At 54.9% G+C, this 20,453-nt stretch overlaps 4 protein-coding genes across 6 annotated transcripts; 3 read left to right on the forward strand and 1 right to left on the reverse strand.

The window, feature by feature from the left end:
* The first annotated feature begins 687 nt into the window (after positions 1-687).
* Positions 688-5,110, forward strand: SYCE2 (synaptonemal complex central element protein 2). Its single transcript, XM_008711738.2, has 3 exons — positions 688-1,378; positions 2,462-2,650; positions 3,729-5,110. The coding sequence occupies exons 1-3, from the start codon at positions 1,220-1,222 to the stop codon at positions 3,774-3,776; spliced, it is 396 nt and encodes a 131-aa protein (XP_008709960.1). The 5' UTR covers positions 688-1,219; the 3' UTR covers positions 3,777-5,110.
* On the reverse strand, positions 3,105-9,265 carry GCDH (glutaryl-CoA dehydrogenase). Of its 3 annotated transcripts, XM_008711736.2 has the most exons (12): positions 9,170-9,265; positions 8,952-9,081; positions 8,826-8,861; positions 8,387-8,530; positions 8,181-8,243; positions 7,742-7,912; positions 6,906-7,035; positions 6,610-6,826; positions 6,004-6,107; positions 5,596-5,721; positions 5,117-5,277; positions 3,105-3,639 (listed from the first exon to the last, which is right to left on the reverse strand). In XM_008711736.2, exons 2-12 carry the CDS (start codon positions 9,040-9,042, stop codon positions 3,566-3,568), a joined length of 1,317 nt encoding a protein of 438 aa, XP_008709958.1. In that variant the 5' UTR covers positions 9,043-9,081; positions 9,170-9,265; the 3' UTR covers positions 3,105-3,565. The 3 variants fall into 3 exon arrangements, with proteins under 3 accessions (XP_008709958.1, XP_008709959.1, XP_040485175.1); XM_008711737.2 differs by lacking the exon at positions 8,826-8,861; XM_040629241.1 differs by lacking the exons at positions 8,826-8,861; positions 8,952-9,081; positions 9,170-9,265 and adding an exon at positions 8,701-8,822.
* A 4,269-nt stretch (positions 9,266-13,534) lies between these two features.
* On the forward strand, positions 13,535-17,096 carry KLF1 (Kruppel like factor 1). Its single transcript, XM_040629242.1, has 3 exons — positions 13,535-13,698; positions 14,458-15,304; positions 16,492-17,096. Exons 1-3 carry the CDS (start codon positions 13,612-13,614, stop codon positions 16,665-16,667), a joined length of 1,110 nt encoding a protein of 369 aa, XP_040485176.1. The 5' UTR covers positions 13,535-13,611; the 3' UTR covers positions 16,668-17,096.
* Positions 17,097-17,853: 757 nt separating this feature from the next.
* Positions 17,854-20,316, forward strand: DNASE2 (deoxyribonuclease 2, lysosomal). Its single transcript, XM_008711739.2, has 6 exons — positions 17,854-18,135; positions 18,254-18,431; positions 18,521-18,599; positions 18,909-19,073; positions 19,163-19,360; positions 19,769-20,316. Exons 1-6 carry the CDS (start codon positions 18,041-18,043, stop codon positions 20,185-20,187), a joined length of 1,134 nt encoding a protein of 377 aa, XP_008709961.2. The 5' UTR covers positions 17,854-18,040; the 3' UTR covers positions 20,188-20,316.
* The last annotated feature ends 137 nt before the right edge of the window (positions 20,317-20,453 follow it).

The following is a 20,453-nucleotide window of genomic DNA, read 5'->3' on the forward strand; positions in this document are numbered from 1 at the left end:
AAAAGGAAGAGCTTAGGCAGTCAGGAAACCACCAAGAAAAATAGTTTTATGGAGAAAGCATCCAAAAATCAAGATGTAATTTTCTAAGTAATCGGTGCCTGGCTTGTGGTCTTGGCCAACTTTATGGCTGCTTGTGAACTGTTGTATTCAGGAACTGCTCTGTTGGTACCTCTGAGTCTCAGCCATTAAGAGCTGGAAGGACCTCAGACGGCAAAGAAACTGAGGACCCAGGGGCAGCAGGACATGGGCTGTGGAATCAGGCCAGCTGGGTGCCACACCCAGCTCTACCACACACTGACCCTGGGAGAGTGACATACCAATTCTGCGTCCTCAGCTACGAGGTAGGTAAAGATGATGAGTGGACCAACCCCAAAGCATGGTCAAGCGGATGCAGCAAGACAAGGTGTGCAGCTTAGCACGGTGCCTGATAGATGGCAAGTGCTTACAGATGAGATAAAGCAGAGATACAGAACAAAAAAACAAAACAAAACAAAAGAAGAAGAAGGAAGGAAGGAAATGTATCTTAAACATTTTATCTTAATTTGAAACACCAAGGAGTCTGCTAATCAGATTGCAACATTTTTTTGCATAAACTTCATTCATAATGCATTACAATTTTCACTTCTTTGTTTTTAAATATTTTATTTATTTAAAGTAGGCTCTACACCTAACATGGGGCTTGAACTCAAGACCCCAAGATCAAGAGTCGCATGTTCTACCAACTGAGCCAAACAGGCACCCCTCCATTTCTGTGTTTTCAAACCAAAGTGAAAAGTCATAGGTCTTGACAAAGCAATCTATACGCGGAATCCTTCTAGATGTTTACAGTCTTTGCCCCAATCTATAGTTGTTGATATACTATGAATAGTATTACTGACACTCATTTCAAAGCAGTAAGTTGGTGTAATAAAATAATAATGGGCTTTGGAGTTCAGCAGATCCCACTGTTCTGGAACTTTAGGTGGGTTTTGTTTGCACCTCTGGGTCTGTTTCCTCAGTTATAAAATGGAGATGCTGTCCCTGCCTCCTCAGGGCAGTGTGTGAATGAAATAAACAAGTGTCACCCACAGGAGACACACAACACTGGTTCCCCTCCCACCATGGAGCTAATTCAGATCAGCACTCTTGGGAGAGTTTGGTGTTGACCTCAGTTTCCTGTACTTTCAGAAGTCAGGTTTCTAGCCCCTCTATCGCCACCTCCAGTGCCAACCGCCAGCTGATGATGCTAGAAGGGAAGTCAGGATCCTACTTTTCCTCTCTGGACTCAAGCATCGACATCCTGAAGAAGAGAGCCCAGGAGCTGATTGAAAACATCAATGAGAGCAGACAGAAGGACCACGCACTCATGACCAACTTCAGGGACAGCCTCAAGATCAAGGTGACAGATTCTCCCACACACTGCAGAGCCCCAGTGGGCAAGGGGAAGGAGTCCTTCTGTAAAGGGTGGAAGGGGAGGGAATGAGCTGCTGCTGAATGTCTTTTAGGTTCTAGGCCTGATGCTAAGCAAGCTGCAAATAGTACCTCATTTCCCCCTTACAACAGTCCTGCCAAGAGATTAGACCTGTTTTATAGATGGTAAAGTAAGGTTGGAAATAATTTGTCCAAATTAAAGAGCCAGGATGAGGAACAAAGGTCCATCTGCACCCGCAGCCCACCCTCTTATTCATGCCAGGGCTAATGGCCATGGGAGTAGGGGCTGAGGCAAAGCCTGCATTGTCACACCCCTTTATCCTCCAGAAGTTGAATGGTTTCTGGGGTGCCTGGCTGGCTCAGCCAGTACAGCAGGCAACTCTTGATCTCAGTGTTGTAAGTTCAAGCCTCACATGGCGGTGTAGAGATTACTTAAAAACAAAAACCTTTAAAAAAAAAACAAAGAAAGTGGAATGGTTTGTGATGGGAGGGTAGGGTTCCCTTGACATGGCTGGGCCTTAGGTGTCTAACAAAACCTGATCTTATGTTCAGGTCCGACATTAATGATTGTCCCGGATGCTTCTTCAGAATGCATAATGAATTGTTTGAGTGGAACAGCTTGTTGGTCACATATGGGACACATGTCATGCATCTCTCAATGACAGGCTGACTTTTTTCCTTTCTCCCTCCTCCCATCCCCACCAGTACACACCCTGGTACATCAGAGAAAACGCAGAAAGTAGAGAGAGTATAACAGCAGAAAAAATAGGCACGGTGCTAAGTGCCTATGATCTCACTACCCAGAGGCTACTTTGTCACATATTTTCTTCCAGTTTCCACTGCATATTTTCTTCCTAACCTGTCTATATACATAATTTTGCATCTTCCTTTTAAAAAAAATTCAGTATATAGGCAATTTCACTTTCAGTCATTGGAATTGTTTTTACCATTTTATAAGATAAATTGCAGAAATCTTCGTGAGCCACTTAAAACAAATGTCTTGTGAGGCCTCTTGTTTGATTTCCTAAAAACATGCTTTATTCTCTAAAAGGTTTCAGACCTGACAGAGAAGCTAGAGGAGAGGATGTATCAGATTTATAATCATCATAACAAGATCATTCAGGACAAACTCCAAGAGTTCACCCAGAAAATGGCGAAGATCAGCCATTTGGAAACAGAGCTCAAGCAAGTGTGCCACACCGTGGAGACAGTGTACAAAGACCTGTGCATCCAGCCTGAGGTATGACTAAACGCACGCATGTGGGCGCCACCTGAGGAAGGCTAAGATGAAAGTAAATGTCAACACAAACCAAGGATTTCAGCACCGTGCCCAGCCCTAAACCCCACAGGGGCCACTATCACTGCAAACCCCTTGATGCTCTTGCCATCTCACCTGTGGCCCCAGGCTCCCTCTGAGGTGGTGTATCTGAGCTGAGAAGCTAGACGGTTGTTATTTCCCACCACTGTGTGCTCAGCTCTGTGGTGACAGAAAGGACAGAGGTCCCTCTGTCTACAGCCTTGAGCCCTGGTCAGTCCAAAAAGGGTTATTACAGCAGAGCCCAAGACTCTGACACAGGCCAGACCACTTGAGGGGGAAATCCCCGCCACACCGAATCACCTCACAGTCCCCACATTTTCCTGTGGCTGAAATGACTTCTTGGGTGGTTACAATTAAATGTGGCCCAACACCCAGCGAGGGGTTAGACATGCAGACTTTATTCTCTCTTTCGCTCTCATTCTCCATCAACATCCAGCATAAGGCACTTACCCTCAAGATGGGAGGGTCAGAGGGCACACAGTGAACTTTTGGTGTGTGGGGGATTTGCTCAGTCAGACACCAGAGGTTGCTTCCATGTCACTCTCCTTCCCTCTGCCTGCTCCCCTGTCAAGAGAAGCTTCTGTTCCAAGATAAGTGGAATCCATTCCCGTCCATGGTTAAAAGTGGGTTGAGAAACTTGGTACAGAGAGTCCCATCTTCTTTTTAAGGAACACATTTGAATGACTTCAAAGGGAAAATTTTGATAATTAAGAATCAGTGTCTCTCACTTCCCACTATAAAAATTGGCTCCATCTGCCACCTCCCTGAGTAAGCTCAGAGCACAGCATTTCCCTGGGAAGGAACTTGAGACCATCTGGGCTCCCGGGTGAAGTATGTTCACTTGCTGGCCGTGAACGCCTGGATCCCTGTGATTGCCCTTCCAAGGATCAGAGCATGAATGTCATGAGTGCCTGGACAAGATAAATACAGAGTCAGTTTGGAGTCTGAACAGCTCACGACTTCCCTTTAAAGTCAGTCTTCATGTCCCTCCTCCCCCTAGGCTACTACTTCGGAAGAAGAACAGGCCTACAGAGATGGCGAATGCTGAGAGCTACCGGGAGAGTCCCCTCTTAGTGAAAGCCACCAAGAGAAGGCTCAGAGGCCACCATTTGGGCCATGCCAAGAAAATTGTTTTTCACAGTTCTGTAATGCATCCTGGCAAAAAAAAAAAAAAAAAAAAAAAACAGAGAACAAACAAACAAAAAAAACCCCTGGAGTCCTTGTGCTAGACCCAAAACTTCAAGTCCAGCCCTGGCCACGGGCCCAGCTCTAGTGCTCCCCACACTTGGCAGATGCACCCCACCCAACCCTGCACAGTTGGTTAAACGTTTGATTTTTCAACCCATTCATGCTTCTTTCCCACAGAGGCTGAGAAAGCTGATGAGCTCTGTGGAGATATGTCAGGCCCTTTCTTACCTACAGAAGCGATGGGAAAGCAAACATCAGATAAATTGCTTGTCCCAGCTGATCTCCCCCATCCTAAAGCCGCCACCCCACATCCCACATCCCATGCTCTCAGGTCTGGGTTACATTTTACAGCCCTCAGTGCTCTCCTTTGCTCTTCCTCAACTTCACAGCGTGGAAGAGATTACTGCCTCCCTTTTATGGAGTGAAATGATTATATTTACTACCCAAAGTGCAAATCTGACCCCATCCCTCTCCTGCATGAAACTCCCTGAAGGCCTCCCTCTGCTTGGCCTCAGGAACATTCCCACACCGGTAGGATCCCCCTAACTCCAACCCTCCCTCTTGCTGTTTCTGGAATGTCCCATCCAGAACAGCGCACAGAAGCTATTTCACTGTCTCTGCCCAGGGAGCTACACTTCCCTTCAGGCCTAACGTGGTCCCACATTCTCCCCAAGATGACCACTTGTACCCCTTTACATCACTTCCTATTTCTGCCTGGCTCACACGAGACTGTACTTTTTGTTTGTTTTTAATTTTTAACGATCTTTCCATGTCTGTCTTCCCGCGAGGAAAGGGGTGCTGGGCCCCATGCAAGTTACAAGCAGTCACCAGGTGCAGACAGCACAGCCTGACAATGATTTATCTTTTTCCTCTTAACATAAAATGGCGTGGTAATTCCTGTGTGTAGCTGCACTTTTGCTCCCTGGCATCCACCAGCTCACTAGGCATTGTGCCCCACTCTGGGGACGCCCGAGGATGTTATAAAGCAATCTGGGGAGCACCCCTCCTCCTGAGCACCATGGGGGAAAGGGCTGAGAGCATTTCACTTCCACAGTCCCTGTGTGGAAGATGAAGAACACGGGTGGGACTTGTCCCAGGTCACACTGCTAGTGATGACAGCTGGGAGCAGGACTCAGGCCTGCTGTCTCCACCCTTCTCTAGACTGTGACACTCTTCCCCACCCCGAGACCCAGCCCCTACCTTCATAGGTATTCACAGCCTCCAGGTTCATGGCATGCCGGATCACATGGTACTCATCAGAAATCCCATTCCCCCCCAGTATGTCTCGGGCCTGGCGGGCGATATCCAGGGCCTTCCCACAGTTATTCCTCTTCAGCAGGGAGACCATTTCCGGAGTGGCCCTATGAGTGGCACAGACGTCACAAGTATGGGATCACAAAGAACTGACCCCAGGCATCCCTAAGCCCTGGGCAAATCCAGCCGGGGGAGAAGACTCCCCAAGTTATAGTCACAGCAGCAGACACTGAGCTCCCAGTGAGGGATAAGCAGGCAGTCCTGTCCCATCAAGGTCAAGAGGAAAAGAAGGGACAGGCCCCCAGGGGCCACCAGGCACAAAAGACCTTTCTCCCCGGGGCCAGCCACCACCACGTCCAAGAGGTGCACAGGGTTCCCCCCCTCCTTGCTGCCTACCCCCTGCTGCCCCAACACACAGCCCCTACTTGTCTTGATCCTTCAAGCGGCCAAGCTGCAGGCAGGCGTGAAGGCCCAGCGTGATCTCAGTGAGCATGTCTGCCAGCTTCTTCTGAATCAGCTGGTTCCTGGCCAATGGGGCGCCAAACTGGATCCTAAGCGAGCAAGTTCAGGGTAAGTGTGGACATGTTCACTCCCCACTCCAGGAAGCCTTCCCAGGCTGCCTCGGCCCTCACTGAGTTCACCCTGGCCCTGTCACCGCTCAGTGTCACCAATGTCACTGAGCAGTCAGCCCCTCACTGCTCAGGACTTCCCAGGTCATTTCACCGAGTGGGGGATTTAAGTTTGGCAGGCAGGGGATGAGGTATCACTGGTAGGGTAGAGGATGGAGCCCGTGCCCCCCCCACGCCCCCAGATCTCACAGCAGCCCCACGCACCTATCCAGGGTGTACTGCCGGGCCGTGTGCAAACAGAATTCAGCGGCTCCGAGCACACCCCAGGCGATGCCAAACCGGGCATTGTTCAGGCAGCCGAAGGGCCCCTGTAGGGTTGAGAGAGAGGCCTCAGCCCCACCCAGGAGCTGAGAGGCCCCGTGCAGAACTAACTTACATAGGGGGGAGCCCCCTCCCCAGACGTGCAGTCACTATAAACAGAAGGATTCAGGGCAGCCATTTCAATCACACACGGTCCTGGCACCAAAGCTCATGCACACACAGTTCTACCCGGCCCAGGACCTGGGCTGGATGCTCAGATCTGGGGGATGACGTAAGGAGACAGAAAAGATGCACATGTATCAAAGGATTAAACCGGTTCAGGCCCGTATGTGTCCTCGGCAGAGCCAGTATAAGCAAAATGGTCACCCCAAAGGGGCAATTTCCAAACATCAGTGAGCCAGGCAGAAGCTCTCAGAATCACTCGTATGTGGGCTCCACAAGCACAGGGACTGTGTCTGGTCCCCAGCTGGGTCCCCAACATGGGGCCTGCCCAAGGAAGATGAACCAGCATGTGACTTGATACCAGTTCCCAAGGTGGCCGCTGCTCACCGCCAGACCAGATACATCAGGCAGCACGTTCTCCTCCGGCACCTCCACGCTGTCCATGACGATCATGCCTGTGGACGAGGCCCGCAGGGAGAACTTGCCCTCAATCTTGGGGGCTGAGAGGCCCCGCATCCCCTTCTCCAGCAGGAAGCCCCGAATGCAACTGTCTTCACACCGAGCCCATACTACAAACAGGTCGGCCACAGGTGAATTGGTGATCCTGGGGGAGGGACAGGCAGTGAGGGTCTGGTCACCTCCCTCCTGCCCCTGCCCACCTATCAGCCACTCAGGCCCCTTACCAGGTCTTGGTCCCATTGAGGGTATAGCTCCTGTTGGATGGGTTGTGGCGGGCTCTGGTCTCCATGCTGCCAGGGTCACTCCCATGGTTGGGCTCTGTGAGCCCAAAGCAGCCCAGGAGCTCCCCCTTGGCTGCAGGCACAAGACACGTTCACAAGTCTGTCTGTCCCCCACTCAACTCCTCAAATGAAAACTGTCAGCCTTCCCATCAAGCCAGGCCAAAGGCAGACCCAACTCTGCCCCCATGGCACTCTCAGGTGGTGTGGGGACAGCCCCCCTCCCCAGGCCCCAGTAACAATGCCATGACGGGGAGTGGCCCCACAGGAGTCAGGAAAGAGATAATCTGTCTTGAAGGCAGTGCAAAGGAGTTAAGCAGGAGGAGGAAGCGTGGAGAAGAGTGGTCCCAAGCGGGGGTACAGATGTGCAAAGCACAGCGGTACATTTGGAGAATTCCAAGTAGCTGAGTCTGGCTGAGGAGGAGCAGTTGAGAGAATGGCCAGAGATGAGGTGGGATGGTCAGCAGAGGCCTGCCTCCTCATGAGGGGCCTTGTGGACCCAGTCAGGAAATTAAGACTTTAAACTCTGGGCTGGGATGGAGGAACACAGAAAATCAGGAGGGAGATGAAGGTATGAAGTGGGCAGAGTCAAGAGAGACCTAGGAGGGGACAGTCAGAATCAGATGTACGGGTGAGGCCCACGGTCTGGCAGGGGATCTGGGTGGCCATTGGGGCCATCCCTGAGGTAGGGACAGAAGGCAGGCTCTGGGGACAGTCCCATTCCTAAGTTCCAGACCACTGAGACGGTCTTCCTTCCATAGGCTCCGCAGGCAACTGCTCACCCAGCCGGGGCAGGTACTTCTGCTGCTGCTCCTTGCTGCCATAGGCGTAGATGGGGTGCATGACAAGGGAAGACTGGACACTCATTGCTGACCTGTAGCCACTATCCACCCGCTCCAGCTCTCGGGCTAGGAGCCCATAGGCCACAGATGAGACTCCAGCACAGCCATACCCTGGTTGGGGGGAGGGAAGATAGGGCAATGGGACCAAAGTCCTGCCCAGCTGGGATTCCTGGGGCCCAAGAGACAGAGCTACATAGGGGCACCCAAGGAGGGGCACCAAGCTGGCCCTAGTTTGAAGGTTTATTCATTTTCCCTCACATCCTCAGATAGAGGGATAACAGCCTCAATTTACAGACTGGGAAACTCAGGCTCAGGGATAAGAAGGGACTTTCCAGGACACAGTGGGGGCTGCAGAGTGTGGAGATGAATCTGTCCCTACCTTTGATGGTGGGGCCCAGCACACCAAGTTCCCCCATCTCTGAGATGATCTCCCGGTGAAAAACTGCAAAAGACGTATGCCCAAACTCAGGCCCAGCCCTAGCCCACTGGAGTCCCCATCCCAGGGACAGAGGGGGCCAGGGATCCAGCTAAAGCAGGCAGAGCAGGTGTGCATAGTGGAGGGTGCCCACCCGCCCGCCTGAGCACCTTCATTGCGATTGGCCAGCAGGATTCGGGGCATGAGGCGCTCCTGGCAATAGGTGTGGAAGGTGTTCCTGATGAGGATCTCATCCGCTGTCAGCTGCTCCTCCAGCACCAGCGGGTCCCTCCAGTCAAATTCAGGACGCGAGGCTGGGACAGGGAGCAGAGAGTGGGTGGGGGCTTGACTCGGCCCAGGCCACCCGACCACCGCAACCTCCTCTTCTGCAATCCTCAGCCCCACTCCTCCACTCCCAACTGGTTCTTGGTGGATTGGGGCAGTAAAGAGCACTGGCAAGACAGCATTTCTCCGGGAAACTCACTGCCTCTGGCCCTGGCCACGCCCTGCCTTTCCTCCAGGGCAGCCCTCGGATTCTGGAACAGAGCCCACCCTGGGCAGACAATTGGACAAGGGCCGCAGACGCCTGGCTCAAGGAGGGGTCCTTACACTTAGTCGCTCGGTTCTGTGTCTTCCCTCCCTTTTCTGCAAACACAGGACGGAAAAGTCACTCCGGAAAAGTCCCCCAAGCCTCCAGTTCCACCCTCCCGACCCTGCCCCCGACCCGGCACTGACCAGTCTGCGCCGCCGCCGAGCCCCACCCTCGTAGGAAGTTCAGGCCTGGTCCACGGCTCAGCAGCCGCTCGGAGACCCTTCTCAGGGCCATTTGGGCAGCAGGCCGTCAAGAGGAGCAACCACGGCCAACCTGGAGCAGCAGAGGCGTCAGAGCCGAGTGGCTCCCACCAGCAGGCCCGGCCCCTGGCGCCCCACTCGCCCCTCTCGTCGGCCCTTACCTGGCGCCTCCCGACCGTACAGTCCGCTGTAAGACTGGCAAAATCTTTTGACCTCCGGAGGGGGTGGGAGGGGCGGATGCCGAATGGGGCTTCTCATTGGTGTGTGCTAGGACGCGGCTCCTCCATGGCTCCTCCTTTTAAAAGGGCTACGGCAGCTTTGCCCGCGGGGGCCCAGGCCAAGGCATGTTAGCGCCTTTAAGAAGCAGAACAGGGACGGGGCGGAAGGTGAGTGCGCCAAGCCAATTGGCCGCTGTGTTCCCGTTCTGATTGGCCCTAGGAGGGGGCTCGGCCCACTCTTGATTGGTCGGTTGCAGGGGCCGTGTGCGGAGGAATTCTGGAGTTAAAAGAGGAAACTGAGGCATAAGAAAAAATGAATCCTGGAAGCCAAGAGGGCAGACCTTGATGTCTCCTCTAATGGGTGCTGTGGGGAGTAGGGGGAGAGGCGGGCTTCAGCGGGCGATCTCAGTCCAACCTATGTGCCAGTCTGTCCCAGGAAGCACGTGTCGCCATGAGCGACGGTGTGTGTGACTTGATTTCCGTGCGCTGTGCTTCTTGCACCTACGTGTGTGATTGTGCCGGACTATGCATCTGTTTGTGGGTGTGCCAACGACGTTGTGGGGCGGTTGACTGTGTGGGTGGTTACGTGCCACCGTAACTGTGGTTGTGGCAGTGTGCGTGAACGTCTTCGTGATTTCTTGTCTGTGCAGTTGTAAGTTTGTGTAATGGTATTCCGTGCGATCGTGTGTCTGTAAGAATGATTCTGTGTTGTGGTGGTTTTCTCTCTAGGTGTGGCTATTATTTTTGTGACGACATGACTGGATATTTGTATGTATGTCTGTGTGGTTGTGTACCTCCATGTGTCAGTGTGATTTGCTGTATGTGCACTTGGACAGGACTGTGACTGTGACACGAGCGCAGGTCTGAGTGAGTGGCTAGGCTCACCTAGGTCACTTTGATGAGCATTTGTGTGATGTACATTTGAATCTGGGTGCACTGTGCTTGGCCATCTCTGTATCTAAACGGCACATGTCTAGCATGGCATGGCCTTTTCCCAGGTGGGGAAAGTAAGGCCCAGAAAGCAGAATGATCTTGCTCCAGGTTACAGTAGGCCAAGTGCAGAGCAGGGATCAGTATTGGGATCCAGGCCTGGTTCCCAGGCCGGGCCCCTCCCTGCCCACCAGGAACACGTTTTCCCACATCGACATTCTGGCTAATTGTGTGCATCATGTTCTACCCCACATACCACCTCTGCATGAGTGTGATGGGAGTAACAGCGGGATTGTGTTCTGAATGTGATCACTGGCCTGCATGTCCCCAAGTGCCTAGACCCTCCCACTTTCTGGGCCCTCCTTGCCCTTCACATCTATGTAAAACAGTTCGAGCCCTCCTCCTCACACATTAGGGAGTCCATCGCCACCATGAAATGTCCCTGATTCTGCATGGCTCTCATTCTTCTGGTCACCTCCCTTCTCCTGCAGCCAGTGGCCTCTCTCCCCAACCCCCTTCCTTTCCCCAAAGTTCCCTACCCTGAAGCAGGTGTGGGTGTCAAGGGTGACGTCAGTATCCACACTAGGAAACCCAAACTGAGATTCAGGCCTTGCCACCCTGGAAAGTCCATCGTCCCTCCTGGCCACAGGCTCCTAGGGGACAAAGGCTTCCAGCCAAATGCCCCGCCTCTCTCCGGAGCCTTATCTTCTTGCCTCCCACTGTAGAGCCACACAGGCCTGTTTAGTGCCTCCTCCCAAACCAAGGAGATCTGTCCCCAAGAGAGACTCTGCTTTCCTCTCCAGGAACCCACTAGTTTTATTGAGGCGAAATTCACATAACATAAACGAACCATTTTAAAGTGAACAATTCAGTGGCATCTAGCATTCATGACATTGTGCAACCACCACCTCTATCTAGTTCCAGAACATTTCCATCACCCCAAAAGGAAACCTTCTACCCAGTCACTCCCCATTCCTCCTCCCTCTGCTCCTGGCAACCACTAATCTTTTTGTCTGTATGGATTCTCCTGGATATTAAATGGACTCATATGTGTGATCTTTCGTGACTGGCTTCTTTCACTTAGCATGTTTTTGAAGTTCACCCATGTGATTATGTATTTAGAACTTTATTCCTTTTTACGGCTGAATAATATTTCACTGTATGGATGGACCACATTGTGTTTATCCATTCATCTGTTCACGGACGTTTGAGGTGTTTCTACCTCTTAACTATTGTTAACTAATGCTGCTGTGAACTTAGTGTACAAGTATTCCTTTGAATACCTGGGTTGTTGTTTTTTAAAGATTTTATCTACTTATTCATCAGAAAGAGGGAGAGAGAGCGCAAGCAGGGGGAGCAGCAGGCAGAGGGAGAAGCAGGCTCCCTGCTGATCAAGGAGCCTGATGCGGGGCTCGATCCCAGGACTCTGGAATCATGACCTAAGCCAAAGACAGATCCTTAACCTACGGAGCCACCCAGGCATCCCTGAATACCTGTTTTCAATTCTTTGGGGCATATGCCTAGGAGTGGAATTGCTGGGTCATATGGTAACTCTTGTCCAACTTTCTGATTAACTTCTGGAAGAATCATCAGACTTTTCCACAGTAGCTACATCTTCCATTCCCACCAGCAGTTTACGGGATTCCAATTTCTCTCTACATGACCATCTTAGTGGGTGCCCTGAGCTGGCTTTTATACTCCTTGCTTCCCCCTCCCCTCGTGGCGCCACTCATATTTTGCCTTTTTGTGTGATGCTTCTGTGATGCACCAACTGACGCTGCGTCTGTGGCTGTGTGTCTGTCTGGGCAGGGTGCGTGCTTTTCACTATCTGAGGTTTGAGGCCATGCCGGCAGGGTCGTCTGTCTTTGACTGGCGTGCCCCCTGTGGTTGGGCCCTGGTAGCCGTGCGACTGCGTGACCAATTACAAGCTGTGACAGTGGCAGAGGGTGTGAACATATAAGGTCGTAGGCTTTATGTGGTGCCATGAGTGCTTGTGTCTGACGTATTGCTGTGTGCATTACTGCATCAACGTGTGTTTGTGAGTGGCTGTGGGCTGCTGTGTTTGAGGCTTTTGTGTGTGGAGGCCACATCTGCGTTTCACAGGGGTTTTGTAACTGCATCTTTCAGAGTTCGGTGCCAACATACCCAAGAGTCTCTGTGCGGCCGTCTGGTTGTGGCTCGATCATGTCACTGTGGTTGTGGGTGTTTCTGTAAGTGTGTGACTGTGTCGGTCCCTGTCTGTGTGATTATGAGTTCTAAGTCTGCGAGATTGTGTGACTATATCACTGTGTAACCGATGTCGTGTATAGCTGTGTTTTTGTGCCTGGGAATTGGGTGTCTGTGTGTGGTCTATATGACATGCAAACACACGATTCCATGTGCAGGGACTATATGATCTGTGTGACTGAGGGCCCAGGAGTCCGTGTCACTATGTAACTGCTGATTGCTTGTGGATATGACCATGAACCAGGTGTCTGTGATGTGTCCGTAGCATCCCCCTGGGCTCCCAGGGCACCACAGTGGAGGTCCCTGCTGTAGAAGCTTGGATTCCTCCCCCATGCGGGGCAGAAATCAAACAGTAGCCAGGCCCAGAGCAGGGGCTGGGGAGGGTCTCCTGCACATCATCAGGCACTTCCTGTGGCCTGATCCAACCGGCCCGTTCCACCCAGGAGAGAGGGTCACTTCCCCTGCCCCAGCCCCTTCACACCAGAGCCGCCGTGGCCACAGCAGCTGCACCTCCACGCAGCACCCCCCAGAGGGTCCGTGGTCACAGTGGCGGCTGATTGGGAGGGGCTCCTCCCGGCACTGGGCTCAGACCCTGGGAACCCACAATCCAGGCACTTTCAAACCAACCTAACGTGAAGCCCCAGCCCCCAACCCTCCCACTCATCGGGAACAGAGCTTCGGCTGTTCTGGGTCCCCACCTGATAGCAGCCTCCAACATCTGGGGTGTCTGATAATGCTTGGCTTGGCAGGGACTTCGTGCCAAGTCCCGCCATCGGCATGGTCGCTGCTGTTTATTGGGGAGGGGGAGAGCTACAGGGCCCCGGTCACAGGAAAGGGGGTCTCAGAGCCCCTTCCCAGGATCCCCATTCTGTCTGTCACCACTTCTACAGGAAGGTAACTAAAAGTAGGTCCCCAAGTCTCTTCTTTTGTGGGGACTCAGTGCCTCCCTTTACCCGACACCCGAACCCTCAACCTCTGAACCCCCAGCCCCTGAACATCTGACTTGGCTTTAGATACAGGGTCAGTCCTTAAGGCCCAGCCCCTAAACAGGCTGAGATGAGGTCTCTTCCCCAGAAACGGTGACCCCCGCCTTGCCTGCCTCTTATCAGGGGCTGCAGCCAATCAGCTGAGGGCAGAGAGGAGCCCTCCAAGGGGCCATTGGTGTCTCAGAGCCCACGAGGCCACAGAGGGAGAGGAGGCCTAAGGCCCAGGGTGGGCACCAGCCGGCCATGGCCGCGGCTGAGACCGCCTTGCCCTCCATCAGCACGCTGACCACCCTGGGCCCCTTCCCGGACACGCAGGAGGACTTTCTCAAGGTGGGGCCAGGCGGGGTGTAGGTGGGCTGGCTGGGGTCCTGGGCTGTGGTTAGGGCTTGGGGGTTCTTGTCTGCATCTTACCCAAGGCTGGGGGTCCTCAGTCCAGGACAGGGGTCTGAACTTGGTCTAAGGACCTCTTCTTGTCATATGAAACCAAGGCTTGGAGGGGCACCTGACTTGCTCAGTTGGTAGAGCATGCAACTCTTGATCTCAGGGTCATGAGTTCAAGCCCCATGTTGGGCATAGAGCTTACTTTAAAAAGACAAAGAAAGAAAGAAAAGAAAACCCTGAGGGAGGTTTGAAGCTGAACAATGCAGCAGTCGGCAGTAAGACAACCCCAGATATCAGGGGGAAACAGCAAATGCAGGAATTTAATCTTGGGAATTAATTTTTTGGGGGGACAGGGAAGGAGAGGGCGAGTCGGGGGGAAACTGAGGCAAGGCTGCCCCCCACCCAGCCTTCCATGCCTAGCTCTGCCACCCCTTCCCCCATGCCTGAGTGTGGCTCCAGATAATGTCAGTCTTATCTTGGGTCTCCAGCCAGACCCATCGACCTCTGTCCCTGAACTTGGGGGGGGGGGGGCTGGAGGGAGTGTGCAGTGTAAGGGAGGGGGACAGACTGACATGACAGACAAGCAAACCAGACCCCTTTCCAGAGCCTCTGGCCAGCCTGCCCCCATCAGGGCATCCAGCCCCCTCCATCTCTGGGCAGGGTACCCTGGTGTCCGCCGAAGCCTCACGTTACCGGCTCCCTCCCCAGTGGTGGCGCTCTGAGGAGGTGCAGGACTTGGGTCCGGGTCCCCCTGATCCCACCGGGCTGCCCCTCCACGTGAGGCCCGAGTCGCAAGAGGCGCCCAGGGAGGACGAAGACGACGAGAGGGACTCGGCCACCGCCTGGGATCTGGATCTCCTTCTCACCAATTTCTCCTGCCCAGAGCCAGGCGGCGCGCCCCAAACCTGCGCTTTGGCGCCAGGCGAGTGCTCCGGGGTGCAATTCCCGCCGCCGCCGCTGCCGCCGCCGCCGCCACCCGAGACTCCCAGGCCGTATGTGGGCGGCTCGGGGCTGGTGGCTGGGCTCTTGGGTCCCGAGGAGCACGCGGGCTGGGCACGCCCGGCTCCAAGAGCCCCGGCCTCGGACGCCTTCGTGGGCTCAGCCCTGGGCCCAGCCCCCGAGCCCAAGGCACTGCCGCTGCAGCCCGTGTACCCCGGGCCAGGTGCGGGCTCCGCCGGTAGCTACTTCTCGCGGACAGGGCTTTCAGTGCCCACGGCGCCAGGCGCCCCCTACGGGCTGCTGTCCGGGTACCCAGCGCTGTACCCGGTGCCGCAGTACCAAGGGCACTTCCAGCTCTTCCGCGGGCTCCCGGCGCCTCCGCCCCGCCCCACATCACCCCCCTCTTTCTTGAGTTGTCTGGGACCCGGGACGGCGGGTGCAGGACTCCGGGGGACCGCAGGAGACCCGGGAGGGATCGCAGACGCCGCGCCATCCAAACGCAGCCGGCGATCGTGGGCGCGCAAGAGGCAGGCGGCGCACACATGCACGCACCCGGGCTGTGGGAAGAGCTACACCAAGAGCTCACACCTGAAGGCTCATCTGCGCACGCACACAGGTGAGGGAGCGGGGCGCGCGGCTGGAGGATGGGCCTCAGGAGCAGGGAATGGCTGGGGAGCTGGAAAACCCGAGCAAGTGGCGGAGCTAAAGCAGAATTTCGGAGCCACGGGCAGGGCAGAGGGAGCTGGGAGCCGGCCTGGGATCTCGGGAGCCGGACAGGCAGCATTGCGGGAGGCGGGTGGGGACAACCTAGGGAACCTGAGGAGCTTTTCAGGGAACCGACGGGTAAGACCTGGGCAGGGGAAAGGCTGAAGAGCAGAAAGCCTGGCCTGGGACAAAGGGGGCGGGCTAGAGGAGGGACTGCGGAGAGGGGACGAGCTTGGAATGCCAGGGTCGGGGCAAGCGGAGAGCAGAGTTAGGCGGCCAAGAGTATAAAGCAGGGTTTGCTTACCAGGGAGGCGGAGCCAGACGGTAGGGGGCGTGGCGGCACGCAGGAGTAGAGGCAGGGCCCGAGTCAGTTTCCGGAGCCCAGATGCTGCGGAGGCAGGTCCAGCAGGATGGAGGAAATAGCTTGGAAAGGAGGATGGGCATAGGAGGAGAAGCCGGGTCCCAGGGATCCTAAAACGGGGAAGGGGCTGTGGAATAGAGGCTGGGGGAAGGAGGAAGGGTGAGGCCTAAATTTAGGAGTCCCCACAGAGGGTAGGGCCCTGTGTACATTACTATGCAGAGACGCAGGGAGGAGGCCAGGAATAGCCTGGGGGAGAAAACAATCACCGGGGGCCTGGATTTCAAGGCTCAAGGGCCAAGGCGAGGAAGAGGAGGGCTGGGGGGAAGGGCAGAATTGGGCAGCAGCTGGAGGGTCCCCTGGTACAAGGGAGGGGCTGAAACAGGGAGCCAAGCCAAAGGACGAAGGTGGGGATGGCTTCAGGACTCAGGGGCAGGGTAATAGGGAACAGGAAATGAAGCCAGTGGGGTAGGGGACACGAGTTGAGTCCAGAAAATGAGAACGGGTTTGGCGCCAAATGCAGGTACAGAAGAGAGGTCGAGGTCGCAGAGGCCGGACGTGGCTGCAGAATCAGGGCCTTCCCCTGAGAGTGCGCGCCTCCCTACATTTTGCGCGCTAGGCGCCTCACTTGCCTCACCCTGGTACCGACCAAGGCTGAGCAAAGGAGTGCGGCCAGATTCAGAGGCAGACGGGGGAGGGGTGGGGCGGAGAGTGGCGCTCAAGGCTTCCTCACCCCCCAGGGGAGAAGCCCTACGCCTGCACGTGGGACGGCTGCGGCTGGAGGTTNGCGCGCTCAGACGAACTGACCCGCCACTACCGGAAGCACACTGGACAGCGCCCCTTCCGCTGCCAGCTCTGCCCACGCGCTTTTTCACGCTCCGATCACCTGGCCCTGCACATGAAGCGTCATCTTTGAGCCCTGCCCCAACACTTGGACCCTTCCTGGGGGTTGGGGATAGAACAAGAGCAGATCCACACAGGGTGGTTTTCCCTCGGATGGACCCTCTCCTGGATTCGCGGCCCCACAGATCCCCCCAAAGATCAAGGACTGGCCCATAGACGGACCTGGGGGAGCCTCCAACCAAAGCTCCCGCACGTCCTCAGTCTCAGAGACATCCAATGGTCACACAGATACCGCGAGACTGAGACAGACCTCCAAATAAACGGATTTAGTTGGACACTCAGACATTTCGGACAGAGAGAACCTCAGAAAGCTGGACCCTCAGACCAGCTTACAAGAGGCCCTGGGCAGTGGGAGTGGTTGTGGGGTGAGGCTTCCCAGAGACCCTGGGCCTAGAAGGGGGCTTTCACACTGTGACTAATAAAGCTCTGCATAGTGGCTGGATCTGCCGCGAATAGTTATGGGTCCTGTACCAATGCCCCTCCCAGATAAAGGTTCAGCGTTGGCCTGACTTTGTGGGGTTTGGGTGCTGAAAGATGGGAGGACGTTTCACTGTCAGGGGTGAGATTGGGGACCGTACACACCTTCACACCCTCATGTAAACTTAAGCGACCCCTCTTGGCACTGCAGGCTTTGGCGCCCCTCCCCACCACATCCCAAGACTAGGCTAAATCGTCCTTGTCTCCTGCCTTAACCCCAGGTACAGTCACTGGGACCGTCTCCCTCGGTGTAAGAGCCCTCAGCCCGGCCCCAGAGCCCCATCACCCTCCACCGTGACACGATCCAAAATATCCCCTAGACCAGCTCAGGGAGCCCCAGGAAAACATATGAAATGAAAAGGAGAATCAGGAGCACAAGCGCCCCTTAAAAGAGCATAGATCACAAGAGTTAGACTTCAGGTTGTAAGACAGGAAAGGAAAAAATCCAAATCCGCATTTAAGCCCGGAGCCGGAGGAGCGGGGTACTAGCGGAAGACAGCGGTTTGAGCCTAGCTAAAGAAGAAAGAGACGGAGGCGGGGCCTAGCGGAAAGATGCGAGCTATGATTGGCCGGCAAAGCAGTCGGAGGCGGGGGAGGGGAACCATGTGGTCATAGGAGGCGTGGCCTGAGCCGGACCTGTGGGTGGAGTATATGGAGAGTTGAGTCCGCCGGAAGTGGGAGGCGGTATCTGAGGGGAGGGACCGTCAGAAAGGAACCCCGCCCCCGGAGGGCCCAGAACTGACTTTCAAATCTCAGCCTCTCTGTCTCGCGGGCAGTCTCCATCCTCGTGAGGTTCCGGCTGGGGTTCCCACGCTTGTCTGGGGAAGTGAAAGTCCCCTAGGGACCGGCCGGGCCCACCTCGTGACCTGACGCCCCGGATCCCAACACAGATTCCTCGACCCAAGTGCCATGGCCACGCTGAGCCCGCTGCTACTGGCCGCGCTGCTGTGGGTCCCTGTAAGGACCCTGTCCTGCTACGGGGACTCGGGGAAGCCCGTGGACTGGTGAGTGAGCAGGCGTTGATCATCCTCCGGGGTCGGCCTGGGGGGACTCCGCAATTAGGTGAAGCCTGGGGTTCCCTCTCTTCCCCTCCCTCAATTTCTCCCATTCCTCAACTTAAAGGTTCGTCGTCTACAAGCTGCCAGCCCAGAGCGGGCCCGGGGATGCGACGCAGAGAGGACTGCGATACAAGTACATGGATAAGGACTCAGGGGGCTGGCGAGACGGCGCGGAGTCCATCAACAGCTCGGCGGGGGCCGTGGGCCGCAGCCTGCTGCCGCTGTACCAGAACGCCAGCCAGGTGAAGGGGTGCCTGGGCTGAACCTGGGATGAGACTCTAGGGCCCAGCCTGGGAGGAAATTTCAAGTTGCTCCATCCATCTCCCCCCAGCTCGCCTTCTTACTATACAATGACCAGCCACCTAAACCCAGTGGGGCTCAGGACGTTGCCAGCCGGGGCCACACAAAGGGTGAGTCCTGGACTGAGGCTGGGGAAGGGCTTTGCTTTAACTATGCATTTTCCCCAGCTAACCCCCGCCCTGCCCAGGGATTGGGGGGGTGGGGCTCTGTCGGACTCTGGACATCTGCTTCCTCATTATATTAATATTGTTTTTCTTCTTGACTATGAGAATTGACAGCTGCAGAAACTGAACTCAGCAGTGCTTTCGACACTGCCCACCCCTTCTCCAGGCCCCCTGCAAACGGAGGGTGTTCCTGGTGGCACACATGCTTGATGGGATGCCTGGAGCAGTCCTCCTGATCCCTGACTTCTGGTTCAGGTGTGCTGCTCCTGGACCAAGAAGGGGGCTTCTGGCTGGTCCACAGTGTTCCACAGTTCCCTCCACCTGCCTCCTCTTCTGCATACAGCTGGCCTTCTAATGCCCAAACGTTCGGGCAGACCCTGCTCTGTGTGTCTTTTCCCCTCACTCAGTTCGGGAAGATTGGTGAGTGTGGACAGGGAGGCGAAGTGATTCCCTGACTTCCAGGCCAGAATGTGGAATAGTCCCTCATTTTCTCTATCCTTGCTCTCCAGGCAGACAGCTGACCTACACCTACCCCCTAGTGTATGACTACAAGCTAGATGAGGCCTTCGCTCAGAAAGTCCCCTACCTGGAGGACGTGGTCGAGGGCCACCATGTTCTCCAGGGCCCCTGGAACAGCAGTGTAACACTCACATCCAAGGCAGGGGACACCTTCCAGAGCTTTGCCAAATTTGGAAAATTTGGAGATGGTGAGTTCTGAGATTGAGGGTTGCAAAGCTCTTTTTCTGCAGAGGGGGTGTCTGGTGTGTCCATGGCTAAGGGCAGGTCAGGAATAAGGACTAGTACTCTTTGAGAGCCACAATCAAATGAGAGGTAGACAACTAGCAGACCTGGGGTCACATACTGGTTTCTGGCTACGTGACATGGGATTTAACCAGAACCTCAGTTTAACCCATCTGAGAAATGGGGACATTGATCTACTTTAAAGGATTGTTATGAAGTGATGCATTTAAAGCATTTGGTAAGGGCTATTAGTTTTAACATTGTCATTCCCTGTGTTTCCAAGAATTGACAACTGAGGAAACTGAGCTCAGAAAGGGGAAGTGGCCCTAGCAATGACCCTGACCCTGTCCATGCCCTTTTCCCATCCTCCACAGACCTGTACTCTGGATGGTTGGCAGAAGCCCTTGGCAGTAATTTGCAGGTCCAGTTCTGGCAAAACTCTCCTGGCATCCTACCCTCCAACTGCTCCGGGGTCCAGCATGTGCTGGATGTGACCCAGATAGCTTTCCCTGAACCAGCTGGGCCAGCCTTCAGTTCCACAGAAGACCACTCCAAGTGGTGTGTAGCCCCAAAAGGGCCCTGGGCCTGTGTGGGTGACATGAATCGGAACCTCAGAGAGGAGCAGCGGGGTGGGGGCACATTATGTGCCCGGTTACCAACCCTCTGGAAGTCCTTCCAGCCTCTGGTGAAGGCCTGGGAGCCCTGTGGGGAGAACAGAACCTTCTCTCCAGGAAGAGCTCCAGCAGAGCATGTAAGAGCTAAGGCTCAGAAGACACTTGGGACTTCAGCTTGAACCCCAGCTTAATGCCTAATTGTGTGACCTTAATTATGTGCCTTAACTTGTGACTCAGTCTACTCATTTGCAAAACAAGAATCACATACCTGACTCCGGACTGTTGAGAAATAAAAGAAAATTGGTGGATGGGGCTGTTAACCTTTTTTCTTCAAGTGGACCCTGGGACTCCAGACAACATTACAGCCCTTCTTCTCTCTGTGAAGGTCTGGGGACAGGTGGTGCCTAAGTGAGACCCGAAGTGGGACCACAAGGAAGGGTCCACC

This window comes from Ursus maritimus, unplaced genomic scaffold, assembly GCF_017311325.1.
Source record: "Ursus maritimus isolate PB19 unplaced genomic scaffold, ASM1731132v1 scaffold_14, whole genome shotgun sequence".
NCBI lineage: Eukaryota > Metazoa > Chordata > Mammalia > Carnivora > Ursidae > Ursus > Ursus maritimus.